Source organism: Temnothorax americanus, unplaced genomic scaffold, assembly GCF_048541705.1.
Source record: "Temnothorax americanus isolate GAGA-0224 unplaced genomic scaffold, ASM4854170v1 Scaffold144, whole genome shotgun sequence".
NCBI classification, from domain to species: Eukaryota; Metazoa; Arthropoda; class Insecta; order Hymenoptera; family Formicidae; genus Temnothorax; species Temnothorax americanus.
The window spans coordinates 88259-109397 of NW_027509280.1; the positions used below are offsets into that span (position 1 = coordinate 88259).

General features: G+C 35.7%; 1 protein-coding gene across 8 annotated transcripts in view; it reads left to right on the top strand.

The window, feature by feature from the left end:
* Ack-like (activated Cdc42 kinase-like) overlaps positions 1–21139 on the top strand; it is a 216777-nt gene that overhangs the window by 66589 nt on the left and 129049 nt on the right. For 7 of the 8 annotated variants that reach the window (XM_077401480.1, XM_077401479.1, XM_077401487.1 and 4 more), the window contains 2 exons: positions 12672–12811; positions 13132–13362. In XM_077401480.1, coding sequence (XP_077257606.1) covers positions 12672–12811; positions 13132–13362 — 371 coding nt within the window. The remainder of the gene's footprint in view (positions 1–12671; positions 12812–13131; positions 13363–21139) is intronic. The other variant, XM_077401481.1, reaches the window with a different exon arrangement.

Below are 21139 nucleotides of genomic sequence, written 5' to 3' on the forward strand. Positions count from 1 at the left end.
AGGGCGCAAGTTATATATATTTCTTATCGTCAATACATAAAAAATAAAATAAGACACGGGTTTTTTTTTGCTGCTTATCTCGACGTTTAGGGGTTGAAACAACCCCTAAAAAATAACGGATTTTATAGTTTTTAGCGAATATCTTCGAAAATATAAGGCGTATGAAAAAAAGTTTGGTACAAAAGGTTTATGACTTTTTGTGCTCTTTACAATGGCGTAATCAGATTTTTCAAATTTGTCACATTTTTTAGTTTAACCCCATTTCCACCTATTATTTTTGCCAAATATAACAATTTTTCCAACGCAAATTTAAGAGCGTCAAATGCCAAATACATCAATGTGTATTTTTATTATGATACCATTATTAGATTTTTGGCAAGACGAGATGATATGTGGTATAGGCGTCGCGTTGTAGGTAGGTGTTGCGTTATTTCTGTTCAGTTGCGCCGTACGCTTAAAAATTTTTATTTTAACTCCGGGATGACCGAAAACGCTGATGTAAAGGCCAGCGCAAAGCACTGACAGCGAGAGGTTAACGCTATTTCGAGAGTCCTAGACTAGCAACCAAAAATCCCAATCAACCTTAAACGGAAAGTGTATGATACGTGCATATTACCAGTTGCGACATATAGACTCGAAACAATCACTCTCACAGCAAACAGCGCAAACCGACTAAGAATCTGTCAGAGGGCAATGGAGCGAGCAATGCTGAAAATCAGCCTGAGGGATAAAATCCAAAACGAAGAGATAAGGAAAAGAACAGGAGTTGCCGACGTGGTTGAACGAGCAAGTAGACAAAAATGGCAATGGGCGGGACATGTTGCGAGAAGCAAGGTCCAAATGAACCAAGGTCCTGATGCAATGGAGACCAAGAGAGTCCAAAAGAAGCATTGGCCGACCACAAACGAGATGACGAGATGACATCCAACGCCACGCAGGAAAGAGGTGGATGCAGACAGCACAGGAGAGAAAGACATGGAAGGAAATGGAAGAGGCCTATGTCCAGGAGTGGATGAAAACAGGCTAGAGAAGAAGAAGAAGAAGAAGAAGAAGACTAGCAACGGAATGTCGACTCCGACATTATAAATACTGCCGAATTTTAAGATCGGCCGGGCAGTCGCAAATCATAATCTGAACGAACACATGGGTCACATTAACCGCTACAATAATATATCAGGTGTACAAGTATGAAATGCGGATTTTTTATAACAATTGTTTATAATAATTTTTTATAATGATAAAAAGTGGTTTATTAAAAGTATGTTCTATTGCTAGTTACACATTTTCCCATCTTTCGGGTAATTTGTGAATACCACGCCAGTAAAAATCTTCCCCTTTTGCCGCGAACCATTTATCGAGCCATTTTTTGACATCTTCGTACGAACCAAAGCGCTGCTCAGCAAGTGCGTGACCCATCGATGCAAACAAGTGGTAGTCGGAAGGAGCCAAGTCTGGTGAGTAAGCCGCATGGAGTAGCACTTCCCAGCTGAGTGTTTCCAACGTGCCGCGAACGAGTTTTGCCGTATGTGATGAAGCATTGTCATGGAGAAAATCGTTCAACTCATGTGGTACCCATCTGCCGACCTTCTGAATCTTTCCCATCTCTCGTAGGCGATTGGAAACAGCTTGTTGACTAACGTTCAATTGCTCTGAGAGTTGTTTTTGTGTTTGTGAATCGTCTTCGTCCAATAACGCTTGCAATTCTGCATCTTCGTACCTTTTTTCCGGTTTTCCGTGTTCCTTGTCTGCAATATCGAAATCACCACTTTTGAAACGCCGAAACCATCGTTTACACGTATCTTGTGATGAAGCATGTTCACCATAAGCTTCTCGAAGTAATCGGTATGATTCAGCAGCAGTTTCCTTCAAATAAAAACAAAAAACTAATGCTGACCGCGAATGCTCTTTATTTGGCACAAATTTCGACATATTGAACACAGCAAAACAATACTATGCGAACACTTTTTCAATTTATTAACTATGCGCGTTTGACACTTGTTGATGACACAACAAAATGGCATATAAGTCAAATCTTTATAGTGCGCAGTGCGCCATCTGTTGTCTCAAATCCGCATTTCATACTTGTACACCTGATATTATCCCGGTTACGGCACAGCAAAATCAACAACCAAATTCACGCATTTGAATATCATTTGCTTGTGTCATAATTCCGAAAAGCAAGCATTTCAGATCATAAGTCTGAAGTGTAAAGAATTGTGTTGTACGCTGTCGTTTTGTGAACATGTAAGTTTATTTTTATTGTTAACTTTTATTGGTTTTTTACGCTTGTTACTTTTTTCTTTGATATTTAATATTGAATATAATTTTTTATTCAGCTCTTACTCAATTTTTTGCCAGTCTTGCCAGTGACTATATAATCTTTTTTGTTCATAAAATGTCACGTTGTGTAAGCACCTACTATAGTATATTGTGCACCAAGGAGAGAAAGCAGCGTTTTTCAGACGAGTGTGAAGTTTGTCACCCGAGCCAAAGGCGAGAGCGGCAAATCACACGAGTCTGAAAAAGCTTTCGATTCGAGGTGCACACGATATTTTTCACAACACTAATGAAAAGTTCGACTTTTATGTCTAAAGAGGGGCGAAAGTGACCAATTTCACGCTAGGGCGGCATAAAGCGCATGGCTAATGTGACAAACCGTTGTGTTGTTTTAACTGTGGTAGACAGCATAAGTCCACGTTCCGCGGCTGCTCGGTGCATGAGAAAAATAAAAATATTAATGTCATGGCGTTTAACAATGTCTCTTTCCATAGTGCGAGATGGATGGCGGAGGAGGAAATTCCAATCCCTGCTAAGCCCATGGTCAGCAGAGTTGATCCTGCTAGTTGGCCTGCTTTCCCGCCCCAGAAATCTGTGCCTTTGGATGTACCGAGCACTCGAGAGGAATCTGTGCGAGGCCCCCGCCTGAATAGTGAGCGAAGTGGTTTCGCCAGACTAAGAACGCAGGAAAGGACAGTCTCAGGCGGAATGGGAAACTATTATGGCCAATTCAATAATCGTGAGGAGGAAATAGTGGCGGATAGGAGGGGATTGTCCCTGGCCGCGGCTCGTGGGACTTCTTGGTCTCAGGTGGTGCAGCGCGGAGCGGAAAGGGATAACGAATGCCGGGAGCACGGCACGGTGGAGGAAATGATCGAGAGTATTATGTTGCTGATGAGGAGATTTTCCTCGGCGAGGGATGGCCTGATTGAGGCACTTATGAATGAAGGGCGACATCGCCCCCCCCCCCTCACGCGGCGGTATGTTTGAAGGAGTAAGGAAGAGATCAAGGGTATTGAACAGTGTCAGACATGAAGGACAGAGCGCGTACGGTATGGGGAGAGATTCCCTTCCCTCTACTTCATAATTCAAGCTTCTGTTGTGGAATTGTTGAGGATATCAAAGCTGCAGGGAGGAATTGTCCAGGCATGTTACGGAATATGACATCGTGGTGTTAACCGAGATTAGATGTAAAGGCCCGCGACGGGTTTTTTTTTCAAAATTTGAATCTGTTAGTAGCGTTAACAGATTGGGTAGCGGTGGCGTCTTTATATCCCTACGCAATTTTGTGGATTTTAATGAGGTACCAATACAAGGTATCCTGCCTGTAGGATATGACGTAGCTTGCGTCAAAACGAATAATTTCTCCCGTAATGTCAATATTGTCGCCATGTATAGGCATCCTTGTGAACCGATGGCTAGGCACGACCTTGGGCTTGTATTCAATGCTGTTGGCGGTAATGACTTCGACAATATTATCCTGGGCGATTTTAATGCTCACAATGTCACATGGAATTGCCCTACCACGGATGTTAAAGGAGATTTACTCTATGAGATCATGGATAGTGAAGGATTGATCTGTGTTAACGTGAACACCTGTTCTCGTGGTGGCGTCAGAGGACAGCGAGATATCAATTTAGATCTGCTATTCGGCACGAGAAATATAGTTAGGGATGTATCCTATTTCCAGATTTCGGATTTTTGGGGCAGTGATCACCATCCGATCTCCTTCTCCTTTAATAATCCCCTCTTGATTTATGGGGAGACCACGAACCGTATATTTACTAAGAAGACCGATTAGAGCCGATTTCGGAAGATAGTAGATTCTGAAATGGGAGAAAGTATTCTTCTTCGGCGGGGTTTTTTGGAGAGGAATCTCGAGACCTGCTACTCTTCTTTCATCGAGGTTATCAAGAACGCTGTGGCCGATGCTTCGGGCAGAAGGTCTATGACTCCGCCTACGAGGGTTCCCCCGATCAAGAGGAAACCTTCACATAAATGGTGGGATGCAGAATGCGACGAGGTCATTCGTAATAGAAAAGAGTCCTTGAAGGCCTTCAAGAATACCAAGAGTCTACATGACTGGCTTGGCTATAAGAAGGCCACGGCTCGGGCTAGACAAACCATTAAACGTAAAAAGAAGGCCGATTTCGAGGAATTCTGTAGGGGGATTGACAGGTTCATGAGTCTCTTGTATGTCTGGAATATTATGCGCATCTTTAAGAACGCCAGGAAAAATCTCGAGTGGAACGCCTAGCCCACTAAGAATAGGGAGGAGGTGGTCAGATCAACTATTGAGAGTTTGGCCCCGCCCTCCGTTGGTGTCGAGCCTGTGTTTGACTTTGAGAAATGTCACTTTGACGTCGAACTTGATGCACCGTTCTCTCGCGTGAAAATGGTCAGAGCGCTTGAGATGATCCGGAAGGACTCATCCCCTGGTTTGGACGGCATTGAATACAAGACCATTAAGGCTCTTTCAGAAATTGCTAAGGACTTCCTGCTGGACATCTTTAATAAGGTGTGGTCTACTGGTTTTCTCCTCAGCGACTGGCTCAACTACCAAGTGATTTTCATTGATAAAGTAGGCTGCGAAAAGGTCAGGCCTATTTCATTGTCTTCCTGCGTTGGCAAAGTGATGGAGAGGATGATCAATGAAAGGTTAGTTTGGTGGGCGGAGAAGGAAGAGAAGTTCAGCCAGTCGCAGAGCGGCTTTTGCAGGGGCAGGTCGTGTGCTGATAACCTGGTGAGAATCGTTGCGGATATCAAGGCCGCAAGGTGTGTCGGGGAATATACCCTGGCCGCATTTCTTGACGTCTCCTCCGCGTATGACTGCGTAGATTATGGGATAATGCTGAGGAAATTGATAGCACTTAATTGCTCTTCCGCCATAACCAGATTCATTAGCAATTGGCTATACCGTAGAAAGGTGCGATTCATAGTTAACGCTCGAGATTCTGTTGATCGCTTTGTCTATAAGGGGTTTCCGCAGGGTGCTGTCCTAAGTCCGGTATTATATTCATTATACACGCAGGGTCTCTGCGGACCTGCCGGAGGGTGTTGAGGCGGTCGAGTTTGCGGACGACATCGGGATTTACGTCCGTGAACCGAACCGTGGAAGTAATCGACTTTTGCTCCAGCGTGCGATTGACATAATTGCTGACCGACTTCGCAGGATGGGATTTGATTTGGAGCTGAGAAAAACGGTGCTGGTGGAGTTTTTCAAAAGCGGATACATCGACAGACAGATGAGTATACACATCAATGGATATGACGTCCCCAACTGTGGGGATGCAAAGTTCCTGGGAATCTTCTGGCTTGAGCTCAACAAGTTAAGCTTCGACCGTCATCGAAACTGAGAGGCAAGGTAAACTGTGCGAATTCCATTATTAGATATCTCTGTGGAGTTTCCAGAGGCATGGAAATAAATACTTCGTTGATGCTCTATAAAAGCCTTGTAAGGTCTATTATTGATTATGGGAGCTTCGTGTTTTTCCCCAAAGAAGCCTCCTTACAGCTAAAATTGGAGAAGGCTCAATTCTCTCCTGGGCATTCGTACACAGCCCTTGGCTACAGGAATTCCACCCCCAACAATGTGATTGTGGCAGAGGCAAAAGTGACACACTTGAGGGACCGGGCCATGCTGTTGGGCATTAACTTTGCTAACAAGGCGATCGCTTATAACCATAATGGATTGTGCGACAAGATGCGCGACCTCCTGGAGGGAGAGAATTTCATATGATTCAGACAGTCTGCGCGCGCGCGTATAGACCTTCCCTGTTGTCGGAGATATGGCGAAGAGTAAACCGCACTAGGCATCTCATTGGTCCTGCCGAGAAGTTTCCAATTTTCAGCGTCTCATATAACGCCCACACGTGTAAACCTACTGTTGACATGGATATCGGAGCTGTGAGAAAGCGAGAGAGGTTCTCCGACCTATCTCTTATTAAAAAAATTATTGATAAATATCACTTGACCTCGGATCCAGATATTTTCTTTACGGACGGATCATATAATGAGTCTGCACGATCCACGGGAGCGAGTATCGTGATTTGTGATCAAGAAGAAGCCTTTAAAATGAGTCTTCCTGATCTTTGTTTTTCCTACACCGCGGAGGCATACTTTGCAGTGTGCTCGGCCCTTCGTTTACTTTGGACTCGCAAATATGAGGGCAGTAACGAGATAATTATCCTGTCTGATTGCCAAGCTGTTCTCAAGTCAATTAGAAATAACCATCTGAATGTCCACAAGAATAAGTATGTGACTGAAGCGAGAATATTGATTTATAAGTTGGAAAGATTCCGCGAAAAGAAGATCGTACTCGTGTGGATTCCCGCTCACGCGGGAAATCTGGGTAACGAGATTGCCGATAGGTTGGCCAAGGAGGCGGCGGAGGAGGAGGCTGACTCCACCATTACGGTTCCGGTGGGGGATTTACTGGCGCGAGCGAGGAAAGACACATGGGAGTTAACGCAAATATCGATTGTGCGCGACGCTTGACACAAGGGTACCTTCTATTTCGACACATTCTATGATTGAGCCTCGACCGTGCCGTGGTTCCGTAAGGTTAGAGCGGAGAGATATTTTGTCACCCTCATCAATCGTCTAAGAGCTAACCATTATAATTTGAGAGCTTCCTTCAAGAGAAAGAATTATATCGATAGTGAGAGATTCATGTGAATGCGGCCACGAATGCGAGGATATATCCACCATTTTATTTTGAGATGTAAGTAAGTTAATGCCCAACAAGTATAATGAACAAAGAGCTGTTTTGGACGCCGAATTAAGAGAGGTTAACTTCACGGAGGAAATAGATATTTATCGACTTATCCAAGAGAGAAACTAGGATGTGCTGTATATTATTTTTAAATATATCAAGGCAACGGGCAAAGTTATTTGATATTAGAGTTTGAAAGACTGTTTACTGAGTATTCGGGCTAAGTGTTTTAGTTTTAAACGAACGTAAATTATTAGGGTTAGATTCTTTGTGCCAATTGCCAATAGTGCTGAAAGCACCTAACCGTCTTCACCCGAGGACACCAAGAAAAAACCCCCCTCGACTTAGACTTTGGAGCGTTGAAAAATTATGGTAGCGTTCAGCAGAGAAAGCAGCTCAGTGAGTGTTTAGTGATTATTGTTCCTGAGTATATGTTATACGTTCTTCTGGATCTATCAAAGGTCTAAAAGAATACTCCAAATCACAGAGCCCTCACTGATCTGCTTTCTTTGCTGAACATAACCTAAAATTTTTCAACAGAGCGAAGGTCGCAAATTTACGCTATTAAGCAAATCCCTTTGCGATCTCGATTTAATCGTGACGCCATATCATGTGGAGGTGTTTATTTTAAGACTAGAGCTTATTGCGTAAAATATATGTTATAACATGGGTTAATTGATTCATGTGATGTGTTATATTGTACGTGCAATCAATCTAGATTATATTGAATATGTTTCCATCAAGGGTTATAATCGGGTCAGAGTCGGATCAAACAAAGTCGAATTGGTGAGCGCTCTTATGGTGGAAACACTAAATTTGAATCTGAACTATACCCAACAAAATTTTAAGGTAAGATCCAAATGAGGTTCGGTGGAAACATTGACATAGTTATAGATACTATAGACTACGCGATCCCTACATGAAAGCCTTCAAAAAGTGTTCTGTAGAGTTGACCTCATCCTCGTTCTCTCTTTGTCTATATACTATTGGATAGAAAGAGACAGCTCTTGACCTCTACCAGTCGCTATCTTTTTTCTTCCACCGGTGTGAGTCACCGGTTATATTTTTCTGTACCTGAGCGCAGTCCATACTATAATGTCGATGGGTGGAAACGACAAGAGTCGATCGAGTTAAGGTTACTGTAGTGTTGCTAACGGGATAACCTTTGTGCTGATTTTCGTCGCCGATCTTAAAATAAAGAATAATTTCTGCATATTAATTTCTGCATATTACTTGGTACTAATGGTACTGTAAAATTAATAGTTCTCAGATTCATGATATTTTATGATGTTCTTAGTCGCATAATCTTAATATCAGGTTGTATACAGCTGATATTTTGCACAGTTGGTTACGTTCAACCTTGTCGCAACCTTGGTGTAACTCTGTTCCGGTGGAAACAGATTAACCAACCTGATTCTAACCCGACTCTGACTCGACTCTGACCCGATTCTAACCCTCGGTGGAATACTCATTGAAATAAAATGATCTTTCGTTACAATAAAATATTTTTTGAAATTATAACTTTAAGTTTTATTAACATAAACTTTTTATTTATAAACTAAATTTATATATAATATACAGAACAAAAACATATCCACAATACTATAAGATAGCTAAAAGATGTCCAATATCAGATGTCGTTTAGTCATTTTATAAGTTTCAGCTATAAAACGACATTTAGTGGGACATAAGTCATTTTTTAGTCATCTTTTAGTCATCTTTTAGACATCTTTGTGCTGTCTGGAAAACTACATTAAATATTCACCATTTTTCGGATTTTTTTTATTTATAACTTTTAAATGAGCAATGACTACCAATTAAGTTATAAGGAAAAGTTACTTAGGGTCATGTCCTTGACAATATATGTCAAACTCAAAGTCATCGGTGTGGTGTTTCCTAAAGTAAATATTTACAGCGATTTCTTAAAAATTAAACAAATTGTTTTTATTTATGAAATTTGCAACGACACTATGATAAAGAAAATAAGCACAAACATCTGTCTCCTACGAGCAGTCGAATACTGTCCTTCGTTAAAACTGTTGAAATGCGGTTTACCCGTACCCCAGGTATAGAACGATTGATGCGACAATAAAAGAGAGTGACGCAACTGTTTCTCAAGGTCGTAAAAACGACCCTTTTTATCGTATAATCTACATCTGGACCTCTATTCTCGAATCGTTTTTATGAAACTCGTATGCGAAATTCAATGCTTTTCAAATAGAAAGTCACATACGAAAATCATTAGGACAGGCTCGAGGATACGGTCTCTACACTCTACATCCAGCATATCTTTTTGTTATTACATGTACGCAAACGTTATTACAGATACTAGAAAAATTTTCGGTAATTTATTTGAGAATATCATAAACATATAATTAGAGTAAGAATTTTAAAATTTCACATTTTTTACATTCTATATTCTTCAAACCGGTTACTTATACGAAAAAGAGTATAGAACCTTTTTCGTAGAAAATTTTAATCTATGCATTTAAAAATAGTTATTTTAGTCATAGGACCAATACGTACAGTGATATTCACTAAAAACTCATTTTTTACACCCATTATTCGCTATACAATTTTTTCCGCACAATAGACAAATGAAAATATATACATGTTATGGTCAAACCCCGAAACGCGGACATTTCTAGCATTGACTAGTCAATCCTGAGAAATAACCAAGCGTCTTGATTAAAGCAGTTTTAGGTATCAGGTTAGGAGTTTGATTATAGTTTTATTATGCGAGGGGGCCGCAGGCGGAGCCCCTCCTCCGCCTATTTGTGTACTGTTTATACAAACATATCAACAAATTACTACAAAACTTTGACCAAGGCGCTTGACTGTTCGGCAGAATTGATTAGTCAATCCTAGGATTGACTACGTTTCGGGCTTTAACATACGTACCAAAATTCAGTTAAGTCGAAGTTTTTTCGTAATATTGGAGTTTTTTTGACTAAAGTGACTATGGACTAAAGTCAGAATGTTAAAATTCATGGTTGATCTTATATGGCGGGTCCAATAACACTGTACAACAAAAAAGCACAAATCCTAACATACTTAATTTTGATTGCGATTAAACTTCTGATACGTTACATATCGTAGTTATAATATGCCAAAATACACTAAAATAGTCCATTTTTGCAACTTTAACTGCAAATATCTCAATATTGTGACGTGATAGAGTAATTTGGCAAATGGGATCGTTTTCTACGTCCAATAAACTATCGAATGCCACAAGGTTTGTTCTTGTGCTAAAAAAAACTAATTTTTTGTTGTACAGTGTAATTAAAAGATTTTTTTAATTTTTATGAAAATTGGTACATAAAGTTTTTTTTAGGTTGCTGAATCTGAATCTGAAACCTCGAAGACACCGTTATAAAAGATATTCAAATTATTTATTTGGATTTACGATAGAAAATATTAATTTTCCCATATTTTTCAGAGATTATATATTAATTTATGATAAAAAAAACAGCGAAAAAATCTGATAAAATTCTAAAAAATACTTTAGGGTATCCTAAATAAGCCCAAATTGCCATTTTGATATTGATAATAGTTAAGTAGAAAATAAATTTTTAAATAAAAGTAGAATTATTTATTTATAGTATCTAATTACGCAAATAAAAATGTACGGTTGCCTACTTTTTTTGTATACTTGTTCATATACTAGGAACTTTATACGAAAACAAAGAAACCGGAATTTAACATAAAAAAATTTGTTAAAATAATTAAAAACTGAAAAAACTGAACGTTTTACCTTGCCGAAAGGATTAAATATTACACATTACACATGACTAGGACTCTCTCACTCCAGTCTAGAAACTAAACGCTATTTGGATGAATGATGTATTGGTAAATGAATACGTTAGACTTTATTGTTTACGCATGGTTAGTGTTCAAGCTTGAATCTATTCAATTATCACTTATAATATCTAAAATTCACCATTTTTATGTAACACTCACTAATAATATTCATTACTCTTAATGTGTTGAACAAAATTGTAAGTAAATTTTATTACTATTCAAACTTATTTAAAAACTAATAAAATATGTAAAATAATGACCTGTTCCAGCCTCTATCTAAGCTGGTTATTTTTAATATTTTTTTTGCGAAGATAGGAAAATACTTGTTAATCTTTTCAGTAAAGCAGATATTCGGAGTTTAATGTTATCTGATGGTAGAGACCAACAAGACTCCTGAACACTTATCGCTACATCAGAGATCACCGATATCTTCGTATAATACATATTCTCTAATAAATTATTTATTTATATAAACTTTTTTTTTATTATATTAATAAATAAGAACATATAATAGAAGAAAGAACGTTTAAATAAAAAAATTTAATATTATTTTTTTATTACAAATATAAACAATAGATTAAATTTAGAAAAAAATTGATTATACGATAAATTTTAAAACATGGGACTATACACAAGTTAACGTTACATTTTTGTAATATTGATATCGTATATTTTTGTCAACCAGGCCAGATAAAGAAAAATGAGTGTTGACTACGTTGGTATGTAATGACATGGCTGCCATATATAAGCATTTGGTGGATGTTGACTAAAGTCGATGATTACTGTTGGTTGCAGATGTTCAATAAAGCAATTAATATAACTTAAAGACAAAGTTATATTAGATATATAAAATATAAATCAAAAAGTTCACAAGATTAAAAATCAGTCAAAGAGAAAGGAGCATCGAACCGTAACAAGATAACAGTGTTATAAAATTCTGTATTATGATAAATTGACAAACGTTTCGGTCCCTTATGGGACCATCTTCAGTGTCAGTTTGTTTCTTTCTGTTATGAATTTTGCAGGATCGACATTTCGGTGCTGATATGTAAAGTTACAAACTAACAAAATGCTCGGCGGCGAAAGAACAAACCGTATATACATATATACAAAAAGATAAACTTTTTTATTTTCATGTTTTTTGCAACACTTTGTAAGAAACATTTCAGTATACGGAATGCAAAGTGTTTAAAGTAGTCTATATATTATGATTACTTAAACTGTTATTTTAAATAATAATTTTCTAAAAAAATATATTTCAAGGATTTATATAGATTTTTAAGGAGCTGACAGAGTGACAGAACAAACAGTATATTTTTAAAATAGTTTTTTAATAGTTATTTGTGCAACAAGTGCTGTAAGATGAAAATTCCCGGGTGCGGTGACCGCACTCGCCTTCATCTTTACGCACGACTTGCACACCCTATTTTATGTTGCAAGTGCGTGGAAAGTGGTCTATCACGCACGCGTAGCGTGCGCAATGGGCCACTTTCCATGCACGTGTTACATAAAGATAGATTTTGTATCTTTACTTCTGTTAATGGCAACTTTTATTATAGATTATTAAGTGGAGTTAACAGAATATGGACAAGTAAATAAAATATAGTTTTTGATAGTAGAAAATTCAAAACAATTTAAACATTAACATTTATAGAATAAAATACGAATAGCTCTAGTAAAAAAAATAATAATATTTTTGAAATTTATCTCCAAAAAGTTGATTTAAAAGCACTTTTTCTATTGCTTTATCAGTCTTTCGAAACTAAACGTGCAGTATTTGGGCCATATTAAAAAAAAAATAATTTTAAGATAATTTCTCAGGTCACAACGGGCAACGGGTCAACTGGTATAATATTTTTGACATTACGGTCTTTTGTAGGTTCTTCCCCTCCTCCTCCACCACCGGGTCATCATCCTTTATCCACTGAACATGAATCAAGCAATGCAAGGAATGAACTGAGGGAGATTCAAGCAAAACAATATAATAAGAAGAAACAAGCCACCGTGAGTCCAATAAATGTACAGTAATTTTTTATTATTTATGACAATAAGTTTACATTTTATCTATCTTGTTGTTATTATTTGCGGCTTTTTTATATTCTTTTCATTTATATTTATGATGTGTTAGGAAGAATTGCAAGGTAAAAAATAAAGGCATTTTATGATAGAATCGAGAATTCACGATCAAAATATTATATACACCATTTATAGATATGTTTGTAATAAAATAAACTTGTGCAAAATATATTTGTAATAAAATGTAACGGAAAAAAATCACGGAAATATTAACTTATGACGACGTTAATACTGCGGAAACGGTAAACGTTTGTCTTGTCTAGGTGAAGCCTATCTCAGCTGCCGATCAGAAAACTCTCTACTCGGCTATTGCTATGGCACAGGAATTGACAGCACGTTCCATGACAGATCTTGAACATCCACCGGAGTCTCCTCGTACACCTGCCAGTCCTTCAAGACGTAGGAAGTTTTCTTTTAAGTTGTCACATCAACACAGTCCTAAACCAGATAGACGACATTTTTCTGAAGAAGCTGCCAGTATACCTGACATACAGGTATATAATAAAACAGTTTTTGTTTTATCTAAAAGTTAAAAGATTTATATTTAAGATTAAAACACTTGTAACAGAAGACATGTCAAAAATAGGAAGATATTTGTTATATATTCTCATTTAACTAGCATCAAAATATTTATTATGATTTTTACTATTATTTGAAATACTGCAAAATTACTTGATAATACTAAAATATAGAACAATAACGTACTCAGCAACGGAGATTTTACAACAAAAAGTAATGAAAGATAGAAAAAATTCTTTAATCGTTAATAAGATTTTATATATTGTTTAGATTTATTGTTTGATATAAATTTATATGTTGCTTTTCCAAATTATTTAATGTTAAAGATAATTCTCTTTTTCAATAAATGGATAAATAACTAAGGACTTTTGGTAATAAAATTAACAAATAACAGAGAAGTAAAAAGGTAAATTTTGAAACAGTAACACGGTTGATAGTGTGTAAATTAATGTTATATTGATCTTTAATAATTAATAGGATACATAATTATACATCGGAAGTTTCGGTTCTGCTTTTATTATTTTATTATATATTATATTTGCAGATCTAGCAATAACAAGCTTTTCGTATTAAATATTTTTTATTTCAATTAAAATATTATATACATTTAAATATCTTCTATTACCTTGGTGGATATGATGTTTAATTTTTTAAAATATTTATCATATTTTCTCTTTTTATTTGGCACAATTTTCAGATTTCAACACCTTTTTTTGAAAAACTTTACACTTTTAAAATTATAAAATGTAGAACAACACTAACTCACCTAAATATTCTTCGGTAAAAATACATAATAACGGAGTCTCAATAAACTTGACCTTTACATATATTGTCGAGGATATGGCCTTGAATAACTGTCAAAAGGTTTTTAGCATCGCTCATTGTTTATTAAAAAGTTATTAACAAAAGAATTTCCCAAATTATATTACATTTCTTAGCATTGACATAAACTGTTATATTTTTCAGTTACATTTGTTCATAACTTTTTAATAAGCAACAAGTTTTTACATAGAGAAAACTATAAGTTGGACAAAATGAAAAATTTTCTTCTTAATTTGTGGACCTGTCACGTGCACAGAAAAAATCTGCAAAAATTTTCGATTTCCTAACATGAAAGCTTGAAGTTTTTTCTACAAAATCATGTTTTTACGATTTTTTGTTATCAAGTTATCGCGGGTTGAATGAGCGGGAAATGAGCATTTTGACTTTGATTGTTTATAACTCCGTTAAAAATCATCGTACCGCAATTCAAAAAAACAGATTCTTAAAGCTGAAACTTTGCTCTATCGAATGGTATAATTGCTAATTTTTTCTAAATAACATGTAGACATGATAAAAATGGATGAAAATAATGTAAGAATTTACGATTTTGTTTTAGCAGAAAACAATTGTGCAGAACAACAACATAAATTTATTCTTTACATTTTTTTGTACTTTTAAGTACCCTGCATTAAAAAAAATTTGCCAAATAGCTATGGATTTTTTTCATGGTACCCACTATGGTTTTATGAGGCAAAACGTACAAAATATTGTGAAATTGCTTAAGGAGGGTATGTAAAATTGAGGTTTTGGACTGTTAGAGGAATGAATAAATCTTGCGTATTCTTACGTATTTTGAGTCGTAGAATCTGAAAATGGCCATAAAAATTACGTCTGTAGCAGCAAAAACGTGGAAAATGCAGGAAAATGGGAAAAAACGTGAAATTGTTTAAACCTGCAGTAATTTTTTTTACCTTCAGATAGCTAGCTCAAGATTTTGTGACTTAAAAGAACCTAAGAAAACGTAAAAAAATTACGTCTGAGAGTTTAAACAATTTTACGTTTTTCGCATTTTTCACGTTTTCCCCGCTGCAGACGTAAATTTTATGGCCATTTTTAGATTCTACGACTCAAAGTAACACACTAGTAGTGTGTCACATTGTTTTGAGCTTTTTGACTCACGAGACTCCTATATAGAGATATCATTGCCACCTTTGACTAGAGAGGATACGGCCTTAGAAGCGTTCAGGCATAATCCCACGGATGGTAGCTTCGCACCACCGGTCGCTCGACCGTGCGTGAACCTTTCCGAACCTGCGGTTCCTCTCGTATTGAGCAGGATTACTATCGCAATGACTGGTCATCAGTAGGGTAAAACTAACTTGTCTCACGACGGTTTAAGATACGCCGCAAAAAAAAATACGTGTCTAATATTTTTTGATGCTCAACAACATATCCAAAGCGCATCCAAGTCGGGTAGGGACACTTCCAACCGTTCCCTGTGGAATTAAAAATATCAATTATTTTGTTTATTTTGTCCTTATCCAATGAGATCCTACGAGATATCTGTCCTTGTCAGATTACAACGCCATGTGTACTTTCGATTTGTACACGTAAGTTATATAATTTGTATATTAAACATAAGTTTCCATGAAGTGACAACTCCAGGTACAAAAGGTTAGGTACACCAAGTAGTATCAAATATAATTTTTTCAGTTCTTTTAAGTTTTTAGTCTTTAATTTATCACTCCACCCATCATTTCTGTAAGCGTGTTAAAGGGATTTCAAATCTGTAAAGCCAATTTGAAGAAAATCATATACCTATAAATATCGGTCATTGCCGTCGCTCCAGGATTCCCTTAAGCAATTTCACAATTTTTTGTACGTTTTGCTCCTTAAAACTATAGTGGGCACCATGAAAAAATCCAGTTATTCGGCAAATTTTATTTAATGCAGGGTACTTAAAAGTACAAAAATTGTAAAAAATAAATTTGTATTGCAGTTTTGCACAATTGTTTTCTGCGTCAAAATGAAAAAAAAAAATCGCTAATTTTTTATTATTTTCATCTATTTTCATCATATCTACATATTATTTTAAAAATTTTGGCAATTATACTATTCAATAGAGCAACGTTTCAGCTTTAAAAATCTGTTTCTTGAATTGCGTTACGATGATCTTTAACGGAGTTATGAGCAATCAAAGTCAAAATGCTCATTTCTTATTCAATTCGCACTAACTCAGTAACAAGAAATCATAGAAACATTTTTAAAAACAATTTGTAGGGAGAACTTCAAGCTTTCACGAAGTTTTTCGCAGAAAATTTTTGCAAACTTTTATTGAACACGTGACAGGCCCACAAAGTGAGGAGAAAATTTTCCATTTTGTCCAGCTCGTAGTTTTCTATATGTAAAAATTACCAAACTTACAGCGTACTATTACAGCGCATAATTTATATATACATGTACAGGATGAGTCATTTTAATAGACACAGGCAAAATATCTCGAAAAATATGGAAGATATGGAAAATACGAAAGATACAGAAAAATGTCTCAGACAAAAGTTGTACTGTTTCAAAGGGAACATAAGATGATGACAATGATTTGAACTTGAATGGTTGTTTGAAGAGGTATCGTAAACATCACCTTTAATTTCTTAAATAGAATCCCCCATATTTTGCAGTATAACTTTTGAAAGAGCATAAAAAAAAGAAAATTTTTAGCGCAAACCAGAGGTCGATACGTTTAGGTTGACCCGTTTGGTAGTTATTTAAAGTCAAAAATTGGCTTTTTTGAACTTTGACTCTTAATAAATCCTAAACAGGTTAACGTATCAACTTCTGGTTTGCGCCAAAAATTATCATTTTTATGCTCTTTTAAAAGTTATACTACAATATGGGGGGTTCTATTTGAAATTTTTGAGTTGCTTCCTGGGGCACTAAAAAATTTTAAGTGGAACTCCCCCATATATATTGTAATATATAGGTTGAAAGGGCATAAAAAAGAAAAATGGCACAAACTAGAGGTCGATACATTAACCCGTTCGGGAGTTATTTAGGGTTGAAGTTTGAAAAAGCCTATTTTTGAACCTAAATAACTTTTGAATGGGTCAACGTATCGACCTCTAACTTGCGCCAAAATTTTTCTTATTTTATGCCCTATCAAAGGATATACTACAATATGGGAGGTTCTATTTAAAAAAATGAAGGTGACCTTTACGTGACCTTCAAGCAACTATTCAAGGTCAAACTAATGACACCATCTTATGTGCCCCTCGAAACCATACAACTTTTGAATGTCATTGTCTGTGCCAAAAAAAAAAAACAACTTTTTTTCTGACAAAATTTCGTCTGAACACTACTTTTTAAATAAGAGCAATTTGAAGCTAACGAATGATCGCTCTAGGACATATCTATAATATATCAAAAATTTCGGAACGGTTAATTATCTAAAAAAATATCGGATTATGGGAAAAATGTTTCAGATAAAAGTTGGAGAGTTCAAAGGGAACCAGTCGATGATCTTATTAGATTTTGGCTTTGAGGCCCATGTTGAGCCCAGCTGAAACATTTTTCCAATAATCCAATACTTTCAGAGATAATTTGCCGTTCCGAAACTTTTGGTACGCATGGTATATACATATTTACATACATATTTATATGTATACAGAGTATTTCCAAGTCAAGTCAATAAAATTTTAGGGGGATGGTAAGGTTTGAAATTTCGAAAAATTCAATTCTTGTTTTTTACATATTCTGGTAATGTGATTCTTTAAGAATATTTCCCAGTTTGGTTTTTTAGAAATACGCAAAATTGAGCTCAGGAAAGTTAAAAGAAAGCTAACCTGGAGACATTTTATAGCGCGGATAACTTTTGAGCTTTATACTTATCAATTGTCTAGCTAAAACTATTCTAAACTTTAACCGTGTTTTTCTCGAAATAGCATTTTTTGCTAGTTTTACCAAGATAACTCACGAACGGCTGTAGATATCAACTTGGTTTTTTTTTTTTAATGAAGATAACGGATTTTTTCGTAAACTGAACCTATTTTAGTGCACAAAGATTAATTTTTTGTAATTGTTTTAACTACAAATAACTTAAATTTTTTGGAAATTTTTTTCTTTTTTGGCTGTCATTGTTGCAAACTTGACGTATTTTTTCAGACTTTAGGTTCAGTCTATAGAGAGGGATCTCACCAACAAAATTGCACCAAAAAATTGAAAAATTCTATCTTGTTCACCAGGAATTATGGCAAGAACAGAGCAGTGGGCAAATTGTGCGGTTGCCTTCAATCATCAATATTACTCTTAATTATTTATATTCTTAAGACTTTTACGTCTCGTTTTGTTCGTTAAGAAAGCACTAATAACATGCTTCAAAAGAAAATTATGTATGTTTATTTGTTTGTTTATAAACAACATTTAAATTTTATCCAATTTTCGGCCGTTTAAACATTACTATTCCTTTTTAGTGTCTTATAGGAAATTGTATTTGGAACAAAAGTTCCCATAAACATAAGTTTGAAAACGCTTCGTTAAACTGTTATAGCTATTAAACTTCGAAAAATCACGTTTTTTTATGTTTTTTTTAAATAACTTTAAAACCCTTTATTTATTTGAAAAAAGTAACGAAATAAATTTGATAGGTAATTCAACAACTTAAATTACACCAATTTTATTTAATTTTGATAAGGCGGATAAAAAAAATTGATATAATTTAGGTTGTTATTGAATCATTCAGATTTATTTTGTTACTTTTATCAAATAAATGAAGAGTTTTTAAGTTATTTTTAAAAATCATTTTAAAAAACATGATTTTTTGAAGTTTATTATTTATAACTTTTTAACAAAACGTTTCCGAACCTATATTTATAGGAACTTTTTTGTTCTAATTCAATTTTCTATAAGATCCTGAATTTTTATTGACCTCACCTAAAACATACTATATACCTACAATATAGGTATATCCTGTATACATGTATATACATACATTATGTGAAATAATTTTGAAACTGTTATGGAACGTAGTTAATTTCTGTTGTCATATGAAATGAAAAGTAGGTATATATTATGATTGTATAACCATATGTACAGGATGGTTATCTAAAGCAAAAAACACCAGAATATCTTTTTTATATATTTAAACATATATAAAAATGACAGTAATGAAATTACTCCATTTATATGGAGAAAAATTACTTTTTCAAAATTACTGTTTTCTAGTTTTCAAATTTATTAATTTTCTTTGTAAAATATAACTATATTGGCGACGCAAAGATTCTTCCCAGTGCGCCTGATGGCCGCAAGTTGAACTAACTTAAATCAGACAGATTTAAATTGTAAAAGCCAAAATTTGTAAACGATGAATAGCTTTTTGGAGCAAAATCTTATTTTTGCTCCATTATTTTATTTTAAGGTATGAATAAAAAGAAATTAAGAATAGTTTCTTTAGTAAAGAAAGTTATAATGGAAAGTTGTAAATAAGGATGGTACAAACCAAACTTTCAAAGGAACAGCTTAACTAGTAGTAAGCATCGAGCAATAACATTAAAAGATATTTTGTTTTGGGAATGTTTTATTGTACAAAACTTACCAATTTTAAATCACATGACTAAATATTGTCATAATCTTTAAGTCAGTGGCAACCCTTAAAAGCAGTACAAAATTTCTTAAATATTATAATTACACATTTATTAAATTTTCTAACACAACTATTTGCACAATTTGATTTGATTTTATTTAATTCCAATAAAATTTTAATTTTATTTTTTTTAATTAAAAGTAAATAAACTTATAGTATAAAATTATAACAATTATTCACATAATTATGACAATCATCTAATCTTTATTTATTATTATAATATTATAATTAGTGGTGCAATATTTTAATAAAAATGTAAATAAATCAATAAAAAAATCAGGAATTTATTGATATGAGTTTGAATGGGGATTGTTTCGCCCCGGAGGCCAAATTTGCGAAATTAGCGCGTTTGCTCGAAGGACCAGAGGGGGGGAGGTAGTTAAAATCCCCTCACGACTAATAATAAAACGAATAAGCGAAACCAACTTACCGTTCGGTCAGCCGTCTCCCGGAGGGATTTCTTTCCTCGGCAGACATGTGCAGCAAGCAGAACCGCAGGCAGGCGGCCGCAAGCAAGCAAGGCAGCAGGCAGGTAAAGCAAGGCAGCAACCAAAGCGAGGCAGCAAGCAGTGAGCAAGGCAGCAGGCAAAGCGAGGCAGCAAGCAGGTGAGTAAGAAGGCAGGAAAAGTTCACACTCCAGGAGGATCGAGTGGCTTTCCGGAGATTCGAGTCGGCGCGTGCCGTAGATGTGCCCCGAGATCTTTTAGCGATGAGTGCGTGTGTGCCGTAAGGCTTGAGTGTGTGTCTGTGTATGTGTGCTGTAGGACGGCTTGCCAAAGAGTGTGTGCCGTAAGACTGTAAGACGGCTTGAGTGTGTGTCTGTGTATGTGTGCTGTAGGACGGCTTGCCAAAGAGTGTGTGCCGTAAGACTGTAAGACGGCTTGACGGAGAATCTGTTTGCGGTCCTGGAACATGTCGCCGCGGGCAAGTAGTTGCTCCCTTTTTTTGGGGGGAGTGGATGCCGTCGGCGGATGGGCGATGGCAGCACCGATAGGTGAGTCGCACAATTCTACTGATCGCGATCCGCCGACGTTTCACGCAAAATTACAAGAAAAATGATAACTAAACTAATAACGATTATTTACAACTATGTACAACGCGATACGCGTATACGCCGAACAGAGTTGAACCATAGCTAATCTACGACCAGTCTGTCTGCTTTACGCCAGCTTCACATTTTGCCACCAGGAGCGCTTGCGAAATCTTTGCATTGCCAATATTTTTCAATAATAAGAGAGAATTTTAAAACAAATAATGTATATTAATGCATCACTTATTTAAATATATAATAACCCAGCAAACACAGAATACACCTTTGATAGCAAATTGTCGCCAAGATGGCATCAAATTCCGAA